This window comes from Gracilinanus agilis, chromosome 1 (genome assembly GCF_016433145.1).
Source record: "Gracilinanus agilis isolate LMUSP501 chromosome 1, AgileGrace, whole genome shotgun sequence".
Classification (NCBI taxonomy): Eukaryota; Metazoa; Chordata; class Mammalia; order Didelphimorphia; family Didelphidae; genus Gracilinanus; species Gracilinanus agilis.
The window spans coordinates 707205646-707230579 of NC_058130.1; the positions used below are offsets into that span (position 1 = coordinate 707205646).

At 38.5% G+C, this 24934-nt stretch overlaps 1 protein-coding gene across 1 annotated transcript in view; it reads left to right on the top strand.

Moving 5' to 3' along the window:
- Positions 1-24220, top strand: part of LOC123256144 (zinc finger protein 260-like) — a 36284-nt gene extending 12064 nt beyond the window's left edge. Inside the window, exons 3-5 of the mRNA XM_044684832.1 lie at positions 23084-23405; positions 23490-23839; positions 24035-24220. Of these exons, the coding sequence (XP_044540767.1) occupies positions 23084-23405; positions 23490-23839; positions 24035-24220 (858 nt within the window). The remainder of the gene's footprint in view (positions 1-23083; positions 23406-23489; positions 23840-24034) is intronic.
- Positions 24221-24934: the final 714 nt, after the last annotated feature.

Here is a 24934-nt window from a genome sequence, read left to right on the forward strand (position 1 = left end):
TTACATAACTGAAAAGCTACAAAAAAATCAGTGTTCTAGAGTAAGAATAAAAGTAGTCAAGTGGAAAAGAAAAAAATTTGTCAGATTTCTCTGATAGAAGTTTAGCATCCAAGATAATCTTGTTGTTGTTGGTGTCCCAATAGTCTTAGTGCAGTTTTAAGCTTATCATTTGGGCAATGACTAAAATTGTGGTACATAAATGTAATATGGTTACTGTGCTTTAGAAATGATGATAAATGATAGATTAGAAATGATGAAATATAATAAAAACAGAGAAGCATGGAAAGAGCTATATAAGCTGATGTAGAGTGAAGTAATCAGAGCCAAGGAAAACAATGTATACAATGACAATAATATAATTGAAAAGAAAAACCACAAACCAAAAGTGAAGGTTGCAAAATTACAAAGAACTGGTTTGAAAGAAGAGAGATGATGTCAAAGTAAGAGGAACATGAATAGGGTAAATTGTATATATTTTCATGATTTTTCCATTGTATTAATCAGTTATACTGACTTTGTCATTAAAAAACATTTTTATTTGAAACAACTTTCTAGGAAGGAAGAGAAATACTGGGGAAATTTCTGATGATGTAAAAATAAACAGTAAAATCAGTGAAAATCTATTTTTTAAAAAAGAACAGAAAAATTAAAACTAGGTGTCAAGGACTAAAGAATTAAAGAGTGGTAAACAGCAAGGATTGTAGGCCCCAAAGAGATCAAAATATAACTGGGAAATATTTAATAAAAATACAATAAAACACCACAGATATTATATGTGATTTTGTAGGTCAATATGCAGCCTGCAAGGATTCTTATATACATTTAAATTTTACACCACTACTGTAAGATATTTTGATCTTGACAAAATGATTCCCACTCTGTTACTAATCAAAAGTATTTAAGGATTCCCCTGTGTCAGACATTATGCTAAGAGCTAAATACAAAGAAAGTCAAAAAGTAGTTCTTGCCCTCAAGGAGCTTACCTGCTATGGAAAAGATATGTAAATAAATGCACATGATATACACAGTAGAAGGGAAATAATCTTAAAGTAGGAGTTCTTAACCATTTTTGTGTCATGGACCTCTGATGATTGGTCTGGTCAAGCCCATGAACCCCCTTTTAGAATAATATTTTTAAATTTGCAAACTATATGATTATAAATAAAAACATTATATTGAAATACACCCTCTCGGCTGGGAACCTCGATTCATATTTCACTGAAAAATTGGGCCATCCATCATGAACTCCCTCTGTTCCTCATTTCACATCATTGAGGTGTTTTCTGTAACTTTCTCCTCTACCATCGCACATGCCAAGGTAACATGCATTCATAAGGGATCCTATTCTAGCCCATCTTCTCCAGCAGATCATCTGTTCTATCATTCCTGTTAATTCACTTATCTTTAGTTCCCTCGCTACCAGTATTCCCCATCCTCAGAAAAATATTCGCTTGATCTGTTCTTTCGTAATTGCTATCATACAATTTCTCTCCTTTTATTAAACTCCTTGGTAAGGCTGTACTTTTTCTTTAAACTTGTATCTCTATAGTTTGACTTCTAATCTCTGTTCAAACTCCAGTGACACTGTATGAACACCAGGATGAACTATAAACTTGTTTTTTCCATTATCAAATCTAATGTCCTTTTCTAAATTCTCATCATTCTTGACCTCACTATAACTTGTCAATCACCTTCTCCTGAATACTGTTTTCTCTGTGTTTTTCTGATCTCTCTCATTTCTTTTCCTACCTGTCTGACTGCTTCTCTATCTCCTTAGCTTGATCTTTAGCCAGCACACACCCCTTAGAGGGGCCAGTCTCCCAAGGCTCTGTCATGCCCTTGGTTTTTTTTCTCCCTCTACACTATTTTCATTTGGTAATCTCATTTCCCTGGTTTGAATTACCATCTTTGTGCTAATGATTCTCAACCTTTTTTCAATTTTCCATCTGAAACTGCCTTTTAGACTTCTTAAACTAGAACTTCTTAAACACCTTAAAACTTCTTAAACACCTTAATTTCAACATGTCCAAAACTGAACTCTACACCAAAACTCTGTCTTCTTCCTAAGTTGCTATTCTCAAGAGTACCACTATTATATTTACCCAGGCTCCCAACCTCAGTGTCATCCTCAACTTACTCTCACGCACAACTACACCCCACCATATTCAGACAGTGCCATTTCTACCTCTGTAAAATCTCTTGTATATTCCCCTTTTTCTCCTCTGACACTGCCCATCCTAAAGCAGGTCCTCATCACTTTACACTTGAACTACTGCAAATAACTTCAACCCATTCTCCAAACAGCTGTCAAATTGATTTTCCTAAAGGGTAGATGTGACATGTCACCTTCCTATTCAATACACTCCAGAGGCTCCCTATCGTAAAAAAAATACTGGGGAACAATCTTCTAAGCTAAAGAGACTTTCTTGTAAGAGCTGTACATCATGAAGTCGGGGCCTCTGGGCACATCCAGCTTAGTCTAAGACTTCAAACTTTACAGTTTTATAGATATTTATAGCTTAGGCAGCAGAGTAAGATTACACAAACCCCTCCCCCAATGAAGCAGAGGAGGAGGAGGCAGCCAACAATCTTTTTCCTTTGAAAGTAGGGCAGCCTTAATTTTGTTAGATCAGGCAGTTGTCATTTCCATTGAAAAGGATCCTGCAGCTCAATTCCTTCTTCCAAAGACAGGTTTATCATAGTTTTCTATAGGACAGATGACACAGCCATCCATTCCATATATGGAGATAATAAGGATGGCCAAGGTTATTCTATGATTTCAGAGTCAACTGAGATAATATGACTCCACAGCCTCAGAAACTCCTGGATATATTTGTGGATGCTACAGGCAAGGTACTTTTGTAAGACACTTTAAGGGATTTTCCTTATTATTTTATGATTATTGATCACTGATTCTCATACATAGTTGTTCATTTAATAACTAGGATTATTATTTATTAAATCTATAGTTACAGTTTATTGCTAAAATGTCAATATCCAATGGGATTACATGCAGAGGGCATCAAGGTATAAAGAGGCATTAAAACAATGACTATAAACTGAAGTTGCATAATTAAATTATCCTTTATACTACTAAATCCAGGATGAAATATTAAATCCTCTGGTTAGCTTTGAGAATCCTCCATAACCCACCTTTCTAGTCTTTTATTCCTTACTCTCCTCCACCAGTTGGTGAGTTAGAAGGATGTCTACCCCAAGCACATAAAGATTTCCCCCGGTGGAACAAGAGCAATTTGTTTATGAAGGTGGCAGAAGCAGGTGACATCTTGGTTTGAGCTTGGTCAGACATCCAAGATCTGAGGTTATCTCCTGCATCTCGAGCTATCACCAGTAGTCCTGACTTGTCTAGAGAATGAAGCTGACTGCTCTGTACAACTCTGCCTCCCTTCAATTTGCTCACAAGTCAAGCTATCACCTTCATGCTGTCAATGGTCCTCTCGAAAATGAAGGACAAACAACAATTCCACATAATCTATAATCTGCCGCCACTGGGCTCCAGGCTGTTACTTCCACAAGTATGTAATGTATATATATGTATGTCTATAGCTTGTTTGTACATAGTTGTTTTCATATTGTCTCCCCCGCTAGACTGTGAGAGCCTTAAGATGGAGGATTGTTTATTGTTTTTATTTGTATCCCCAAGTACTTTAGCCTGGCACATAGTAGACAATAAAGGCTAATTAGCTGGCTGATTACTATATTATCAACAATCTGGTTGTTTGGACATTTTATTTCTCTTTCTACACCAACCCCCTCCCCATGGCTGTGGTACATTAAAAGGTGCTTTATAAGCATCTACTGGTATTTTAATATAGTTGGTAGGTGCAAACAAAAGGATTACCTTTCCATTGGCAAACCTAACTGATTCTATAATTTACCAAAGCTCCAAGTAGAATGGCTGGAAATCAGCATTTTTTAGTTGGGAATTTAGGGATCCTGTGTAGCTCTAACAATATTAGGCAGCAAACTTCAAAAGCTAGAACATCCTTAAGTGCTCGAGGGACAGCTAAAAGGCTAGATTTGTAGTGCAGGGTTCTTTACCTAAGATCCACTTAGTTATGTAAACTCAGATGAGAAAAAAATTAATTTGTTTTTGTCATTTGAGGTAGTTATTCTCTAGTAAGTCTCTAGATATACAAAATTAGCAAATACCAAACCATTGCTCCTAGAGCAAATACAGGGTTAGGTTTCTGAGCACCTCTGGTCATGACATTTACATTAGCACTTTCCAAAGCAGCCTCACATACAAATTGGCAAATTTCCCCTTTTTTAACTGTACTTATTAATTTATTAACATTGAATTCACAGCTAACAGCTCTATAACTCATGCCTGAATAGAACTTATCTAACACACTGTCTCCATGAGGTACATCACAGTCTCCTTGTGCTTAGAAGCACTAAGTAACACTTCAGCAAGACACTCAACGGTCATTTTAAACATTCAGTTCCTACTGATGGTTTACTTTGCTTAATGTATGCAATCTGTTGCAGGTCACTTTGCTGTACATTCTGTATACTGATACAATCTCTCCCTATTTTCAAAATTCTAACAATGTTCATCTTGGCAAATGACTCATTTTAGGACTTTTTTATGAGCACCTAAATCACTATAGATAATGGATTTCTGCATTCTAAGCAGAGGTAAGAAAAATAAGCCTTCTGATACTGTCCTCAGTGTTCTCTCAAGCCAATCACTGACCCCAGAATCACTGGGAACTAGAAGAATCTTGTTTGAATAAAAAAGAATATTCAATGAGCCTTTTTAGTTGCTGGTATCCTTCCACTAGCCCTTAGTAGTTCTACAACGCCCAGGAGCCATTTGAGAGTTATTAATACCCTCAGCTTGCTGGGCTGAGACCATAGGCCCTTGTGCTATTTAGATAGCTGGCAGAGACTCAAGAGAGATCTGAAAAATGGCTTAAGTATCTCCTGTTCTCATAAGGCCTACTGATTGCAAAGAATGTTCTTCAGTAAAATTCACTAAGATAAGTTACTATTACATGTCTCTTTTTTTCAAGAGATTAGTTTATCACTAACCTTATGAAATTATTTATTTGGAGGACAACTACTATTAAATGTAAAAAGTAAAAGAAACATTCCTCTTTTTAATTATTTTCTTCAGACCCCAAAACTCACTAATTCATTAGGTATATACCATGGGTGAACTGTTCTATGAAGGCCAATCCTTGAAGCATGTGCAGATATTCTTTAGCTGATTCCAATACAAGCAACCTTGTAGAATCTTGGGGGAACTGGTTTAAAACCATGCATGATTGAAGGGTTGATATTATGTGATGATGAATGGTTTTCTAACTGGCCTTCAAAACCTGTTGACTCAGGGATTGATGAGTCAGAACTGGATGTGCATACTGATAGATTATGGGACCAAAACCCCTTTTCCCCTTCCCTCTTCCCTACTGAGACCAATAGCCCCCTCTTCCCCTGTACCTGCTGGAACTCCAGAACAAAGCAAGTAGTCCCACTTCATAAGACACTGTTACTTCCCATGCTGTGACCTGACAAATCCATGATGGATTGATGTTCTAGACTTATACTGTCTACCATACTAAGGACTATACAAACCTGGCAACCAAAAGCCCCCACCCCCAAAGCTGTCAATTAAGGCCATCCAATGAACTTCACCCAAGTACCCCAACTTTGCCCAATAGAGATAATTGAGATTACCTAATCCCAGACCACCGCCCTATAAAAGATTCCTCCCTTCACCTTAATGGAGCCCCTTCGCCATCTACAAGTTGCAGGCTACCCCCCTTGCTCCCCTTTCCTCCCCCCCCACTTCCTTTCCTACAATAAAGCTGTGCTATATTACTCAGTCTCTCATCTCATTAGCCTCAGGTTGGACGCCACATATGACACATACAAAAGAAAACCTTCATCTCTCATTCTCTTTTTCTCTGGTCTATTTAGAGCTGGTCTCAAGAGCTTGAAAGGACAACAAAGTCTCTAGGTACATTTTAACTTTCCTAGAAGAGATCCCATGTATATGATTTGGGGTTTTGATTTTATAAGATTATTGACTTACAAAAATGAATAATATGAAAGTATGTTTTACATTATAATACACGTATAACCCAGATTAAATTGCTTGTCAGTTCTGGGAAGGAGGAGGGAAAGGAGAGAGACAACATGAATCATATAACTTTGGAAAATGTGTGAAATTTTGTTATTAAAATAAAATAAAGACATTAAAAAAAGAGATCCCATGCCTTGCAAGGAACCAGTCCAGCAGAACAACTCATCTGTCACTAATGTCACATCCCACAAAAAACTTCTCAAAGGAAGAAAAGAACTTCCAGGACCAGTCTGGAGATACTCTTCTGCTACATGTGTGCTCTCTAAATATACCTCACCATTAAACTTTAATTTGGTGTCCACCTCCCCACAGATATTCTGGTATTTGTGGAAGAATATACCCCAGATTTTGAGAGAAATGTTTTGTACAAACTGAAAGCTAACTATATCTACCAGCTAGTTACTCATGTGAAGCACACTGGTGGGGATTTGTAGTATTATAAATTGCAGTCCCTCAGGATTATCCATAGAATCCTGAGGAAATGAATATTCTACTACTCCTCTAAGGCACCCATACAAGTTGAAGGAATGGCTTTGGAAGGGGAACTAGAGGCTAAATGAATATGACACTAAAGCATGGGTCCTTTCCAACTTATCAATGCCCTTTCTGAAATATAGCCCTCCAAACCTAAATGCAGTACATTAGATTAGATGTAGTCCAATTGAACCTAGCATATAAGTACTTAATAAATGTTTTTTTACTCATTCATTTGTTAACACAAGCCAAGTTCATATTAGCTTTCTTGGCTGCTATATCACTCAGTTGATTCATATTGAGCTTGAACTAAAGCCCCCTGATATTTTTGTCAGACAAATTGCTTTCTTATCTTGTATTTTAAGCTTTTCATTTACCTTTATTCAATTTAATTTTGTTAAATTCAGCCCAATATTTTAGCCTATAATATCACACCCCTCATTAATCTTCAGTCTCTAACTGGCTCCTCTATGCTACCTATAGACATGGCTAGATCTCTCCTACCTTAACAAAAAACAGTTCATTTTACCCAGCCATATCTCTTCACTCAAGTCTGACTTTTTAACAACCAAACTCTTAAAAAAAAAAAAAAACTCTATACTCATTGTCTCAGTGCAAAGTCAGCCACTTGGGCAAAGTCAGTGCGAGTGTCCTCATGTTTAAAACCTTGCCTAGTTGAAAAAAACAAAAACAAACAACCAAAAAACCCCTTGCTTAAACTGTGTATATTGGGCAGCCAGCCTGCAGGAAATGGCAATCTGGAAACACCCTGAGTTTGCTTTACTGACAAGGTTGAGGCCTGAGTCAGGATTTTCTCTTAACACTTCCACTTTCTCATATAGTACCTGGGGCACCTCCTTCTCACATCAGAGACTCAAATATCTACCCCAGGCTACAGGTATTCTGCAAGTCCACACCTTCTCAAAAGCATAACTCATAACCCTTCGGATATGTGCTTTTCCTCATTAATAAGCTAGAGGACACAATTGGTTCAAAGCAAAAGCATTTAATCAAATGGTATATTAAAAAAAGAACTTTCTCTCCAAATCTGGGGTATGACAGGAATAAAAAGATGATTAGGTATTTTCCTCAGTTCTCACTGACTCTCAAAGGCTTTGGAAATGGATTCTTTATTCATTGGAAATGGGAGAACTCAAGACGATTGTTACCTCAGGCTCCCCAACCTTTTCCCTTCCTGGGTGCAGGATCATTGCCTATATTTGGGGATGCAACTATCAAGGGGTGGCTGTAAAACACGGGCCCCGTATACATCACTACCTTTGCCCTGCAAGTAATCCTGGAAAAGAATCCTGTAATCAGCCAGGGCAGTATTACTGTAGCCATTGGGGATGTGAGACTATAGCCTCTGGCCCTTTGAAAGGACCCTTGTGGCTGTTTCTTCAAGCCTCTTTTATGGTTCTTAACAATTCCCAACCTAATTTGACTGAAAGTTGCTGGCTCTGCTTGAGTGCTCGGCCCCCTTATTATGATGCTATAGCTTTAAATGCCTCCTATAATACCTCTGTCTTAGACAGACCAACTTCTTGTAACTGGGGAGACCAAAAGGTCAGCCTAACATTATAATCCATTACTGGTCAGGGCACCTGCATTAGAAATTCTTCCCTTATTAAGAAAAAAACCCCAGGGCTTTCCCCAAGTTATGAGCCCCACTACTATTGATATTAAGTATTATATTCCCCCTTTAGGAGCACGGTGGTCTTGTTCTGTAACTGGTCTCACTCCTTGTATCCCGCAATCTACTTTAACAACTCACTCTCTGACTTCCTTTTCAGAGGTAGTTTTGCAAAATAGGGGAGAGGGCCTTGACCTCCTTTTCCTTAAAGACAGTGGTCTCTGTGCTGCCCTTCAGAAGGAGTGTCACAGACCATAAGGGCATAGTCAGAAATCAGTGGCCAAACTGAAAAGGAGCTTAGACTCCAGGGAAAGAGCCTGGGCAACAGGTCAGTCATGGCATCAGCAGTTATTTCAGTCTTCTCCATGGCTCACCACACTTATTTCCACCCTTCTGGGACCCTTAGTGATTCTTGTTCTTCTGTTGACTTTTGGACCCTGCATTCTCCACTTGGTCCGGTTTGTTAAAGATCGTATTAACACTGTCCAGGTTATGGTTCTGAAGCAACATTACCAAAGATACGATCCCCAAATTATACAATGATGTGGTCGTGAGAAAGATTTCTCATTATAAACAAACAAGTAGGGAATGAAGTAAAAGATTAAAACTAAAACCAGTCAACCGACTCCCACCTTGCACATCTGTTTGATATGCAATGTCCTGTTCTCCTTAAGTCTAGGGATCAGACCAAAACACTGAGTCCTTTTATCTCTAGGGTAAAGTCTTGTTCCTTCCTGAGCACTGAACTGAAACCCTGAGTCTATTAATAGGTACCAGATCAAAGCTTCAAAATGTATTTAAACTCCACTCTGATTATGCTGCTTTGGAACTCCTTTGCTGAGTTCCCCTAGTGCTCACTAGAAATAAAGACTTCCCTTTGCTTGGATTGCATTGTCTCAGTGTGCTCCTTGGGTGGCAATCCACTCGGACCCTAACAAGTGATAGATGAGGAAAAGAGAAGAGGAAGCTCTCTACAAACGACCTTAATTTGTAAAATGATACAAGGTTCTTGATAAGAGTTGCGATAAAGGGATTCATGGCAGGGTTTGAGTAAGATGGATGGAAAGGCTTGGGGGTGGCCCCAGTAAATGGGGATCCCGGAGCTCCCTCTCAGGTACAACTTGAGCCACTGTCATGCACATAGTGGGGCGATCAGAGAGCTGAGCACTAAAACTTCCTTGGAAAAGAAGGCACAGAATCAGGAGAGGCGAGTTGCAATCATAGAGACGGGCAGGGACTGTCTTCCTAGCGGCCTAGAGAAGCCCCGGGGTACACACCACCCCCATCCGGTTTGGACGAGACCACACCTCCGGTTGGGCCCCCCCCCCCCTTAAGGTTTGTAGGGCCCAGGACAAGTCGGGCTTCCCCTCCACACACACACGTGGCCAGAATTGCGGGTGAGTGCTCCCGCCTCGGTCCGCGGACTGGTGGGGGAGGCGGGGCCTGAAGGGAGGAACGGAGGCCGAGAAGGGTCGCGGGGCAGGGCACACAGACAGACAGATAGACACACTTGCGCGCGCCCCCTGTCCTTGGCTCAGTTCGGGCTGTCGGGTGACCATCTCTGCTCTGGGTCTCTACCTGGACGGAAAGGATGTGGTCTCCCGCCGGCTGGGGCCTCTCTGGGTTATTCCCAAGGGTCTGGCCGGGATGGGAAGGGGCGGAAACCAGGTTCCTAGCGGGAGGGACTAAGGGTGGGGGGTGGCCGCTTGGCCTGGAGAAGGGAAGGCTGAAGATGGGAGGGCTTGGGCTTCAACACACCTGTCCTTTTGAATGATAGCTGGCGCTGGCGTAGGTGGAGGGGGACATTGCCAAGAGGAGGCAAATTCAGGCTTGTTGCCAAGTTATAGTTAGCAAGTATTTATTTGTTTTTATTTATTATTTTTTTTACCCTCACCTTCCGTCTTTGAGTATGAGTTGCCTGCCTTTGGTATGTCATTAAATGGAGATGTGATTGATCCTATGGACCTATGGCAAAGGATTAAGATTGTTGACAGATAAGCCAACCTCCAGAAACCTTTGCTCTTTGTGCAAACAAATTATAACATCTGGGTTTCTTTTGACTTGGTTAACTATCACACTTATGGGAGATTGGTGACATTTTTGTTAATGACTTTTTTTCATTGTCTTGAGAAAAATGCTTATCAATTTAGAGGGTGATAGGAAATTGGAATGGATATAGCTAGAAAATTGAACAATGGAAATGATGGAATAGATTGGAAGCAAGATGAACTATAGGGAGGAGAAACTAGTGAGGGTCCTACATGAAGTTTCAGAAGATCAGTGGCACAAGTCACAGAGTCTAATCAAAGTACCCTGGCAGCAAGTCACATGAAAAAGACCAGGGGGACTAGTTGACCCAAAACATTTCTGTGACTTGAATGAAGATCAGTAAGAAACAGACAAGTAAGATGGCTTCAGAAATAACATGAGGGTATTTGTTAAAGGAAAAGCAAACTGTACAAAAGAGAAATTCACAGCTCAGTGCACAATCCTCTTTTTCTGTTTTCTTTTTAGGGGATGCTTGTCTTTTTTTTGGTGTTGGTTAAAGTCAGAATTAAAAAAAATTTTTTTTTAACTTTTGAGATTTAAAAAAGTGATGGTATCACAGCCACATGAGACAGACAACTCTGCTTCGGTTCCATTCACTGTGACTCGGTCCTGGAGCAACATCAAAAGTAGACAATTCTGAAGCACTTTAATAAGATAGTAAGCATTAATTAAGCACCAACTATATGTCAGGTACTGTGCTAAGCTGTAGAGATACAAAGGAATGTCATAGGCAGTTTCTGCCCCAAGGAGCTCACAGTCTAATGGATTTCACTTTTTTTTTTCTTTTTAAATCCTTACCTTCAGGCTTGGAATCAATACTTTGTATTGGTTCTAAGGAAGAAGGGTGATAAGAGCTAGGCAGGGGTCAAGTGACTTGCCCAGGGTCACACAGCTAGAAAGTGTGTGAGGCCAGATTTGAACCTAGGACCTCCTGTCTCTAGGCCTGGCTCTCAATCCACTGAGCTACCCAGCTGTCCCCAGATTTCACATATTTTATCTCATTTGATCCTCATAATAATTCTAAGATGCTATTATTATCCAAAGGAAACCGAGGACTGCGGTTAACAATAATAATGAAGATTTATACAGTGTTTTTAAATTTACAAAGTGTTTACCAAATATCTCATTTGATATAGCAAACCTGGGAGATAGGTCCTATTATTATCCCCATTGTACTGATGAGGAAACTGAGGCTACTTAAGGTAAAATTTGAAGTAGAATTTGAACTCATGTCTTCCTAACTCTTAAGTCCAGCACTCTATACACTGTGCTAGATGAAGCGATTTGCCCAGGGTCATATGGATGTAAGATTCTAAGTTGGGATTTAAACCAGAGGTAAGAGTTTTCCTGATTGCCTATTCCAAAATATGTCCTGAGGGAGGCAGCCATTGGGGTAGAGGATAGGAAAACCATATTATTTGAGAATCATTGACCCTACTGGCAAAGCTGGTCTTCCTTGTACTCATTTCTCTTTCTCTAGCTCTTCACTCCCTGCCAAGTTCTGTCTATCCTCTTAGGGGAGCCTGAGAGACCAAGCAGTGAGTGATGAGCCTTTGACAGCTGAGCCTCAAGTGAGCTGTCTTTCCTGAGCCTGAACTGCTGCTCTGATGTTTTCTCTCAACAGGTTGCTTTTTTCCTGCCTTTCTGTTTTCTTCTTCCATGTACAATGGAGAAGTTGAGTCTTTTACCTTCAGAGACGTTCTTTCTGCTTCCCACAGTTGGTTGGCCTAGTTCTAGGGGATGAGTAATTCCGTATTGACTGCTCCCTGATAGCCAGGCTCTTTCTTAATGTTCTCCCCAGTTATGTCCCTGCCTCTTAAGTTACATGACCATAAGGTTTTCAGACTTAGTTTCTGTAGCCTCCTGAGTTACTATACTCAAAAGCTTCAAAAGATAAATTTCCATTTATGTGTTATTAACCCATCTTTAAGGGATGTTCTTAAGCCTCCAACCTTTCTCAATTGTGCCTCACCATTATATGTCCTATTTCATGCATTTACATGCTGAAACCCTTGCAACCAGGTATATCTTTCTATCTAGAGATAAAAATATATGGCTATAGATAGACTAGATATTTTCAGTCATCCTCTCTACCTTTCCAAAACTGAAATTATTTTCCAAAGATAGAGCAATTTCAATTGTTTTTATGATTTAGGATACCCAGAAGCCAAAAGAAAAATTAAAAAATCAAACTCATGAATAGTTATCTACACCAAGCTCACCCCGCACCTCTCTCCCACACCCAGTGCTACCCTTTACTAACCCAACCAGAATCCCCCCAAAAATTGAATTTCATATCCTGGTCTGCCCTCCCTCTTTCCAGGGACATGGAGATCTCAGCTCCAGGCTGCAGGAATCTGCTTAGGCCAGGACAGAAAGCCAGCATGTCTCTTTGGCGCTCCAGACTATGGCCAGAGCCATAATTGTGTAAGGATTGAATTTCTCAAGAGGCAGTATTTCTTAATTTTAAAATAATTTTTTAATTGGCCACTCAAGAATCCTAAACTGACCAGTTAACTCCTCCACAATCAGAACCCCAAGAGAACAAACTCCTCACTCAGTCCCTTACCTGGACATCTTAAAACTTCTCTGATTGGTGAATAGCCACTGAGGAAGTGAACTTAAAGACTTATACTCTTCCCTCATCATCAAGTATCATCACAAGAAAGAAGTGTCTTTGTTTCAACATGGAAGATGCCAACACTTTCAACCAGTTGGAGTCCAACATGGCTGCTAAAGTTTGCTGGCTTTCTCTAATCTCTCTAGTGGGTCAAGATTTACTCTGCCTTTAATCCTTTTATCCTTTTAAGATATAAACAAAAGAATGGAGGACCTATTCCAGTTTCATAGCCTGGGGAAGAAACTATTTCTGACCTTAGCATCAAACTATTGGAGAATGGGAGGATGGGGGTGGAGTGGGGGGGGGGGGAAGGAAATTATTTCATAAAAAATATCCCAATTCAATATTAATTTTCCACAGTGGGCAGTGTTCTATGCTACAAAAGACCTCTCAGAAACAACAGGAAAGGAGCAGGACATGTGTCTGGGCTAGAGATAGGCACTGTATTACAACACTCCATTCTCTCCCCACTTCTCTCCCAGTCTCAGAGACTAAACTACAATTAACCCTGTAGCATCATAATGACAGTTCTCTGAACCACTAGTGCTGAACCAAAGAAATGAGATACAGAGTGAATTGGGGGTTAGGGGCAGTGAGATACTACTAAGTCTGGCACCCAGCTGGGTCCAGTTAAGTTCACCCATAAGTCACTTCGGGCAGGGGCCTAAGCTGGTGTATGAAGAGAGGAAACTGAGATGCTTTGAGATTTGACCTACAAGAAAACCACCATGAGGGAGAAGTGAGTCAGAGATTCAGAAAAAAAGTAATAGAGGAAAATAAGGTAAAAAAAAAGAGTTGAAATTACCAAAGCTCTCAAGAAGAAGAAAACCTTCAAAGACCATAAGTATAAACAGACAAATCAGAGAACTTATTAATGGTAGCAAGAAGTATGGTTTCTGGAGCTAGTAAATTAATTTATGCATCTATGAATTAATACTGTAAAACAGAGGAAAATAATCCAACACTTGATGAGACAGAAGATCTTGTGGGATTTGAAAAGCACATGAAATCACTCTTGTTACTGAGTGTTCAAAAGAGAAATGAGAATTATGAGAGCACCACCTATAGTCTGCATGGCAAAAAATAATGGACAGGATAGAAAAACTGGAATCTGATGAAAAGTCTTACCAAAGAAACAAAAGAGAGCAATAGACTAGAAATACAAATATGCAAAAGTAAAAGATAGTCTAGAAGATGAGACACAAAAATCCAAAAATGTTTAAAGAAAATTTGCTCACTGTGCAAGCAAAACATATAGATCCCAAAGATAGAGACAACCTGAGGATCATAGCTTTCCAAGAAGAGCATAACAGGCAAAAAAAATAAAAACAACACAAAAAAACTTACCTCCATAATAATAGAAAATATTAGAAGAGAGCAGCCTAGAACTTTTGAATATAGAAAATGAAATATCATTTGAAAGAATTCATAAACAAAAAACCCAAGGCTGTGAACTCCATGACATATAGTGATTAAATTAAACAATTAAGCAATTTAATTCAGAACTACTTAACATTTCAGAAACTCAGAAACAGGTTTTGCAGTTGATCCAGAAAAAGTTCAATTGCAAAAAAAAAGGAATTCAAATAACACTAGACTATTCTGCACTCACCCAAAAATGTAGTAGCCAATGGAGTAATGGAACTCTTTGGATGGAGCCCAGAGTGACTTACCCTACAAATCTGATCTGAGCTTTACCAGAAATGAAAAAAGATGTATATTCAATAATAAAGAGGCATTTGAAGCAGCCAGGGCTAGTTACAGTAACAGTGATAGAGCAAAGAAATAAGTAAAAGATTTCTTCCTGAATGCACAAGAAGATGGGTGAAGGCAGAAATATGGTGGGGAAAGCAGTATAGACAGAACCTGGTAACCCTGCCTATAGGTGGATTAGTGTTTGGTTTTGGGTTTTTGTTTTTTTTTTGTGTGACACTACTTTACAACGGGGGAGTATTGAAAGAGGGAGGAGAACAGAAGGATACAAAGGAATGTGTGATATGCTCGAGGCAAATTAAGGGCTAGCAATGAAGGGAAAGTGATTCTTGTGGTCTCAGAAAGAGAAGAGCCTGCTGTGGAATGGATGAGAAGGAGTCGGAGAGTATTGAAGAAAGGGGAAAGGAAGAAGGCCTTGCCTTGGTGGTAGGTGGGGGTTCCACTGACTAATGGTCCTAGATGAAGAGAGTTTGTGAAGGGAGATGGTGACCTTGCACTAGATCTGGATTGGGGAATTTGGTACTCGAAAAGTCAACTCATACTATTTCTAGAAAGAAGAATTGGAACTCTTGGGGGCAACTGGCACCACGGGTAAAAGGAGGGTATGGATCCATGTAGGAAAGGGAGTGGAAGAGATTTTGAAGCAAATAGGGGGAAAAAGTAATGGGAGAGGTATAGATCAGACACAGACTGCATAATGAGGATGCAATGGAAGAGAGGTCCTACCATGAGGCAATGTCCTCTTTGACACCAGCAATAATCAGCATTGTTCTAGGAGTGAGAAACAATAGAAAAGGGAAATCTATAGGGCAAGCTCTATAAAGCAGTGGCAGAAACTACCTAAAGGGAAGACTAGAATGGCTACCTTGGCAACTTTGATTGCATGAGGAATACAGAGAATAGAGATTAGATAATCATAGGAGTCATGAATCAGAGAATGTGGGTTTAGAAGATAGGTAATGAAGTGTGAGAAAAATTCTTTTTTGAATGAAGTGCACAAATGAAAATTTAAAAACTAATGAACAGGACTAGCTGAAGGAAGGAGAAGAAGGGGAAATCTACTTGACCTAGAGAGAGAAAAAAGGGGTGGGGAAAGGTATATAACTAAAAGTAGGAGATAAAAAGGAACTAAAATGCAAAATCCCAAAAGAAGGAAAAAATAAGAGGGGTTTAAGGGTAAGAGGAAGAGAGCTAGTGAGAATAGGACCACCTTAAAAAATATTAAGGTAAATGTTGAAACAGTAAATATTATAAAGTAAATGAAGGATAGCATAGTGTGTTTTGTAGCAGTAGAGGGGGGAAATACAATGGAAAATGAGAGACAAATGGAAAATATAAACCTAATTCTCAATTTTTTTTTATTTCTTTTTTTTTTTTATAAACCCTTACCTTCTATCTTAGATGGGTATTGGTTCGAAGGCAGAAGAGTGGTAAGGGCTAAGCAATGGGGGTTAAGTGACTTGCCCAAGGTCACACAGCTAGGAAGTATCTAAGGTCACATTTGAACCCAGGTCCTCCCATCTCTGAGTCTGGCTCTTAATCTACCAAGCCACCTAACTGCCCCCTAAATTCTTAATTTTAAATATGAATTTACAACCAAATGAGATGGAAAAGTGACAGATTGGATAAGAAATCAAAACTCTACAATCCATTGCTTACAAGAAACACATAGAAAAATCAGATATACAAAATAAAACAGGGGATGGAAAAAAATTGCTGTAGATCAAGTGAATCTAGAAAAGCAAGAGTTACAATCATGGTATCTGACAAAGCAAAAGCATATAAGTTCATAATGGAAACATCTGAGCTACAAGAACACATTGTACAAAATAGGGACAAGAAATTGAATCTGTTCTAAAACTGTTTCAGTTTAGGAGGAATCTTAACATAAACAAAAGGGAAAATATGCAGTGGAATAAAATAACAGAGAAACTAAAGTCAAAAGACTTGTCCTTTTGTATAGGGAACTGCAAAGGAATATGCACATTTTTCAGCACCTCATGAAACTTTTACAAAAAAATAAAAACAAACATTTAAAAAAAAAAGAGGAATAGTTAAAAATTCTTTGCAGATTATAAAATGGTAAAAATAGTCATTGGTTCAAGCACCACAAACAAAAGATATTAACTCAAATGGCAATTTTACAAAATCCTAAATAATGAGTAGGTCAAAAAACAAGCCAGAGAAACAATAACTATGTGAAAGAAAATGATAGTGATGAAACAACTTACCAAAATTTCTGCTAAAGCAGCCCTCACAGGGAAAAAACCCCATACATTAACAAAATAGAAAAATGAGGATTAATGAATTGAAGATAAAGTTTTTTTTAAATTAGCCAATAAATAAGCTAAATATGCACAAAAAAAAGATCTTGAGAATTAGAGGAAATAGATTAGAAATGGAAAAAAGGAAATAAAGAAATGATTTTTTTAAAAGTATATGCAGAAGCACATATAAACTTAGTCTTTGCAATATCAAATTCCCTTTCCCTTACTCAGTAGAATAGACCTCTGGGATGCAGTAGGAATATGTCTCAGATATCAGAGACATTTGTATGTGTAACTGTATACCCCTCTTAGAAGGAGTGAAGCCATTTAGGCCCTCCTCAGATGAGATTTTTTAGGAACAAAATGCTGGAGAATTATTGGATTTGAGCTCAGCTCAAGGATTACATTCTTATTTCATCTGGATTTAGAGACAAGGCAGAGTTTCTATTCTTTTAACCTAGACTACATGATTTCTGCAAAGTAGAAATAAGTAGCTTTCCCTAAATTTTCCTTATTCCCCCAAGTTCCCTCAACCAGGTCAGGGACTCTTTCCAGCATCCATTTCAAACATCTTCAGAGCTAGGTGTTTCCCATCCTCTTAGAAGGAAGAAGACACATAAACCAGTTGTTCTGGGGAGACAGTCACTCCCTTGTGTCAGAATTGGACTTGCAGGACAATGCAGGATTTGAGAAGTGTTGCTCTCAGTCTGGGACATTATAGAATCTCCATGACCTGAAGATTTTTGGCAGTAATGGCCCCTCAGACAAGGGGTCACTTATGCGTCACTTCCTGTGCCTTCCTCCTAGTTTGCGTGTCCAATCACAACAGATATTTCTCTTAGGACTGCCTAAGGGGCAGTCAGTCGATTCTAATGTGTCACCCACTCTAGAACACGTAGGTTATAGACCTCCCAAAAATGGAGAGGTTTTCACCTTTGGTGATTAAATCTAAAGATGGGCAGTGTAGATTTAATCTAATTATCACAGTAGTGAATTCCATGTTTTCATTATCTATTCCCTAAAGTAAGACATGTTTTTTAAGCTAGAAATAAGTCTTCTGAGCTTCAAAACGTACATTATAATTCTGGAATTTGATGAGACAAATCCATGTGTCTTTCTTTGTATTTTTATAAATCCCAGTCATATCTTTCTCAGCCTTTGCAAGGCAGACGTTGCAGTGGTTTTCAGATATTTCCTGGGCTGTAGAATCACACAAAAAGAGCTTCATAGTTGAAAGGCACTGTTATTTTTAAAAATGATGAAGGCTGATATTATAAGGGAAAATAGTATTTTAATTAAAGCCATGTTGGTAGAATAAATCGATCACGTGCCTGGCTAAGATCTATTCAAAATGCCTGCCAGTACCTGTCTCCTTCCACCTTGTCTGTCTCATACTCCAGCGAGCCCGCACAGGTAGCAAAGAGGAAGTTCAAAGCCACTTCCCAATATTTAAAGCTGTCCCTCACCTTGAAGATGTCATATAAAACAGGAAACCCATTGGACCATGGGAAATGTAGTTCCAAAGTCCCCCCACATGTTCACAGGAAGTTTGTCAAACACTACATATCTTGAGGCTCAATACTTCCAAATAGAACCCCAGTAATTCCAAATAACACAGCACCTTAGAGATCAACTTCTCTAACCAATATTCAAACAGGAACACACAACAGAACAATCCCTACAAGTGTTCCTTAGCCTTCTCTTTAAAACATCCTGTGGAATTATGCCCAAAGGGCTAGAAAACAATGTGTACCTTTTGATTCAGTAATATTACTACTAGATCTGTATCCCAAAGAGATTTTTTAAAAAGACCTGCTTGTACAAAAATATTTATAGCTGCTCTTTTTGTGGTGGCCAAGAATTGGAAACTAAAGAGATGTCCATCAATCGGAATGGCTGAACAAGTTATGTTATATAATGGTGATGGAATACAATTGTGCTGTAAGGAATGATGAACTGGATAATTTCAGAAAGCTGGAAAGACCTACATGAACTGATGTAGAGTGAAATAAGCAGAACCAAGAAAATATTATACACAGTAATAGCAATATTGTGGAATGATCAAATGCAATAGACTTAGGTACTACCAGTAATACAGTGATCCAGGGCAGTTCTGAGAGACTTTATGACAAAGAATGCTATCTACCTCCAGAGAAAGAACTGTTGGCTTCAGAATTCAAATGGAAGCATACGTTTTTCGATTGTTTATTTGTGTTTATGTTTTGGGGTTTTAGTTTTTAAGATTATTTACTTACAAAAATGAACAATATGGAAATATGTTTTGCATGATAATACATGTATTACCAATTGAATTGCTTGCTGGCTCTGGGAGTGGGGAGGGAAGGAAAGAGGGAAACAATTTGGATCATATAACTTTGGGAAACTTATGTGAAAATTTGTTATTACATGTAATTGTAAAAAAAGAAAGAAAGAAAGAACTCTCAAACATGGAAAACCCCCAAAATAAAGAAATAAATAAAACATCCTATAGCAGAAAGTTTACCACCTTCCAAGGCCTTTGGAGAGCTTGTTAGGATAAATTGTTAGGACTTTTTTCTTTATATTAATCCTAAATCTAATTCTTTGCAAATTCCTCCTTCTGCTACTAGGTTTATTCTCTGAACTAAACAAAGTAATTCTAATCCTTCTTCCACATTAAACAGCCTTTCAAGGATCCGAAGAACCCTATCATGCCCCAAACCTAAGGTCTGTTCCACAAGTTAAACTTTCCTTGCTTCTTCAGTTGATCCTTATATGGGACAGGAGCTTGATTCTCAAAATCTGTCATCTTATAAATAAAAATTGGATTATATCTCATCTACATTGAATCATATATGTACCTCTTCTTGCTCAAATGTATGCTCAAGCTCTCCTTGCAATCTCTGTTCATTGTTTTTTAGATTCTTAAAAGTTTAGAGCTTGAAGAGACAGTTTGGTCCCATGAAAAGAGTGTTGTATTTAAATTCTGCCAAAAAATAAAGAAACTATAGGATGTTTTAAAACAACAAATACAAACTTATAGTACCACCATCATCAATATCCAATCTGTTACCAAGGCCTGCTGATTTCACCTTTGCACTAACTCTCAAATATTTCCCGTTCTTTCTTCTGACACCATCCCATCCTGATGTAGACCCTTTTCACCTCATGCCTGGATTATTATAGTAGCATAGCTACTGGTGTGTCTGTCTGCCTTAAGTCTCTCCCCATTTTAATCCATCCTCCATTTGATTACTAAAATAATTTTCCTAAAGTACAGGTCCAGTCACATCACTCTACTACTTAATAAACTTCAATTGTTTCCTTTTGACACCAGGATCAAATATAAAATGCTGTTTGGATTCAAAGCCCTTTATAACCTGCCCTCCTCATACCTTTTCAGACTTTTTATACCTTATTCCCTGCCACAGGCTCTTCAGTCCAATGATACTAGCTTCCTTGCTCTTCCATAGCCAATACACTTATTTTTTCACTCTGGGCATTTTCTCTGGCTGTCCTCCATGCCTGGAATGCCATCCTTCCTCAACACCCCCCACTAACTTTTCTGACTTCCTTTAAGTCCCAACTAATATCCCATCTTTTGCTGGAAGCCTTCCCCAATCCCTCTTAATTCTAGTGCCTTCCCTCTGTTAACTATTTCCTGTAAATATAGCTTGCTTTTTGTATATTTGTTTGCATGTTGTTTACCCCATTAGATTATAAGCTTCTTGAGAGTAAAGACTGTCTTTTCCTTCTTTTTGTATGCCCATTGCCTGGCACTTAATAGGCTCTTAAGAAATGTTTATTGGTTGATCAAAATGAGATAATATTTTAAAGTGCTTAGCAAAGTACTTGGCACATAGTAGATACTATATAAATGCTTATTCCCTCCCCTCAGTACCCTTCCCACCACCTTTCTTAGTACTCTTTCTTGAGGATAAAGATAGTCTTTATTATATCTATTCCTCATTACAATCCCAGTACCTAGCACACAGCTTTGTTTTATATGTCCTTTAGATATGTTTGATGTTTGATGAAATCAGCTCATATCAGAACTCTCCATTTCTCTTTATCCCCAGTCATACTTCCCATTCCTTTCCCATGGGCTCCTTAAATTCATTTTGTCCACTGTAATCACCATTCTTCCCTCCACTTTGGTCCCCTGCTTCACTCTTCTTCCCTCCGACTTAATCTGGTGAGGTAATAGTGAAAAGAAAGTTGAATTTGGAGAAAGGAAAGACCTGGTTTGCATCCATCTCATCTCCAGCATTTACTTTTCGTATGACCTCAGGGCGAAGCATAGAACTTATCAGAGCCTCAGTTTCTTCATCTATAAAATGGGTATAATAATACTTGTAAGGATTATTGTGAGGAAAATGATCCAGAAATCTGAGTTGCATTATTGATTTTTAGCTGACATTTACATAATTCTCTACATATATTAATTATCTTATTTGAGTGTCACAACAACCATGTCGTTAAAATCATTAATCTGGGATAAGTTGGATGCCACTTTGACTGACATGGATGGCATTTGAGAGATTCAGAATGTTCCCAGGTGCCATGAGCCAGGGGCCAACGTAAGTTGGCCCACACCCCATAAATACCCCCTAAGAACTACAGTTGAGAAGTCTTAGAACTCAGAGTTGGGACTTGAGCAAACATCTGTGGATCAAGAACTGGGCAGAGGGAGGTGAAGGATGGTTGAAGGGTGGAAGAAGAGGGTAGACCTGAATCTAAACTTATATCCTGTGCTTGACTGAGAGAGCTAGTGAACCATCAATATCATCGGTAGTAGAGCTGAGAGAATACACAGATCATCAATCCATATCTACATCAATAGCCTTCCCTTTTCTCTGGCTTGACTGTGGCCAGGTCAGGTCAGGGATAGTGAGAGGGTGAAGACCTCAAGCCTCTACCAGCCTAGCAGTCTCTAGTCCTGATCAATGATTAGCTTAATAGCCAAATATAGCAATAGGGTTTCTAATACCCAAACCTAGTACCTTGTTATCTTTTCCCCATCAATAGATAATACAGTGATTTAACAGAAAGTACCTTCCTGAATGGTTATTCTATCACAGCCCTTAGGAAGGGAGGATTAATTAGCAGTCAGATCTCAATAGTTTCCAAAGCCAATCAATAGCCTATTATCAATCAATCCAACCTCAGGTTGGGCCTAAAGAGGTCAACCAGCTACCTAACCTCTCAAGGGGTCCCAACCTGGGCAACTGTTAGAAAGGAGTTACTGACAGGTTTAACCAACCAAACCTATCAGGGAGAAGAGGGATAAATTACAGCAACAGCTAGTGTGAAAGGAGTGGGTGTTCCTCCTTCACCAACTGCAGTTGGTTTAGGCCTTGGGCTCTGATCCCTCCTTCATCCATACTATCCCTAAGATCCACATACCAGCCATCCTATAATATCTAGAAAGGAAGATCTATAGGGAAAGTAATAGTAAGAGAGGAGGTATAGAAAGAAAGAAATAAAGATCTGATCTCAGATCAAGAGATCAGATCATAGACATACACATCACTCACATATCTCTATCATCAGGTCACTCACTATTCCTTTTTAACAATGTCATTTTTAACAATGACATTTTAACAATGTCAATACCAAAAGTTTTTAAGAGGTATTTGTTTCATTGGATTATCTTGTTCTTCCCTAAGACTTTCTTTTTTTCCAAAGTAAGGTATGAATAACAGTTGAGTTTTGTATTTATTATTTCAGATTGTGAAGACACAACTGAAAACAAAAAATTGCCTATAAAACAGGAAGTTTTTGAAGAAATGGAATTATGGAGTATGGTGTCAGAAAGACTTAAAGAGGATATTTCACTGGAATCTGAGTATGAAGAAGCATTTGAATATCAAAGCAGATTTGAGGGAGATCTAGAAAACTTTACAGGGGGAAAATTAAGGAAATTCTTTTCCCAAGAAAGAGAGCTCAGAGCAGTGACAGTGATCCATAAGAAAATGTCCACAGGGGAAAGAAACCAGGAAGGAAATTGTTTTGATAGCAACTTCAGTCTGAACTCAAACTCTGGTAGGCACTTGAATGTTCATACAGAAGAAATACCTCATCATTGTGATACATGTAGCCAAAGCTTCAAAAAGAATTCAGACCTAATCAATCATCAGAGAATTCATACTGAAGAAAAACCTTATAAAGCTAATGTTTATGAGACAGTATTCAGACAGAACTCTACTCTTTTTGGATATCAAAGAATTCACAGTGGACAAAAACCCTTTCTGTGTAAAGAATGTGGGAAAACATTTAGTCAGAGCTCTAACCTAATTGATCATCAAAGGACACACACTGGAGAAAAACCCTATGAATGTAATGAATGTGGGAAAGCATTCAGTTTGAGTTCAAACCTCATTAAACATCAGAGAATTCATACTGGTGAAAAACCTTATGAATGCAATGAATGTGGGAAAGCCTTCAGTGAAAGTTCTAATCTTATAAAACACAAGAGAATTCACACTGTAGAAAAACCCTATGAATGCAAGGAATGTAAGAAAGCTTTCAGTCAGAGCTCACACCTTATCAGACATCAGAGAATTCATATTGAACAGGTGCAGTATGAATGTAAGGAATGTTATAAATTCTTCTATGCACGTTCATCTTTTATTCAACATCAGAAAATTCATACTGGATGGAAGCCTTATGAGTGTAATGAATGTGGGAAAACTTTCAACCAGAACTCTAACCTTATTAAGCATCAGAGAATTCACACTGGTGAGAAACCATATGAATGTAATGAATGTGGGAAATCTTTTAGTGTCCATTCATCTTTTATTCGGCATCTTAAAATTCACACTGGTGAGAAACCCTATGAGTGTAATGAATGTGGGAAAACATTCAATCAGAATTCTAATCTTACTAAACATCAGCGAATTCATACTGGTGAAAAACCCTATGAATGTAATGAATGTGGAAAAACCTTCAACCAGAATTCTAATCTTACTAAACATCAAAGAACTCATATTGCACAAAAACCCTATCATTGTAATGATTGTGGGAAAACCTTCAGTGTGCTTTCATCATTTCTTCAGCACCAGAGAATGCATAATGAAGAGGATCCTAATGAGCAAAATGAATGTGAAAAACCATTTGAGTGTAATGAATGTGGGAAAGCCTTCAGCCAAAGTGGAAACCTAATAAGACATCAGAGATTTCACACTGGTGAGAGGCCCTTTAAGTGTAATGAATGTGGAAAAGCCTTCAGTGTGAGTTCTAACCTTATTAAACATCACAAAATTCACACTGGAATAAAGCCCTATGAATGTAATGAATGTGGAAAAACTTTCAGTGAGAGCTCTAATCTCATTAAACATCAGAGAATTCATACTGGGGAAAAATTATGATTATAATTCTCACTGCTCAAACCTTTTTCATGATCATAAAATTCATACTAGAGGACAAGAATAGTATTGATTTACTATACCCATTCAACATTGCACTTTGTGATGAAATTGGGAAAGCCTTCTAAGCTGTTAATCAACTCTCTAAACTTATTTAACTCCAAAGTAGTCATATTGGAGATAAACCCTAATAATTCATAATAATAAAGTAATAATTCATGACTTAGTTTTGCTCATCCAGCTCACAAGAATATTCACTGATTTCTAAGTGAGCTCTCCCTCCAATTTACTACATGATGGTGTAAGGATTAAAAATGATAAAGACTGATATAATAAGAGAAATTAGTAGTTTAATTAAAGCCATGGCCATGTTGGTAAAATATATATATGACCACACCTATCTTTTATATTTACTGCTGGAGCCCATTCTCTCTCCCACTCACCAGCCAGCTCCTCAGGAAGACCAAGGGCTTTTTCTAGGCCCTCCTCTGAATTTAAACTGTCCTATGCATGGGGGACGTCTGATGTCCCCTCACCCAAAACCAGAAACCAGAAAACCCATTGGAATCATGGGTAATGTAGTCTCAAAGCCCCCACGTGTCCTTAGGGAGTCTGCTAGGCACTTCCAAATAGCACTTCCTGGAATTTAAAACAAACATTTCCCCCTGAGATCTGGCAAAAAAAAGGTTGGCCCTTTTTCTTCGCTGGATCTGTAAA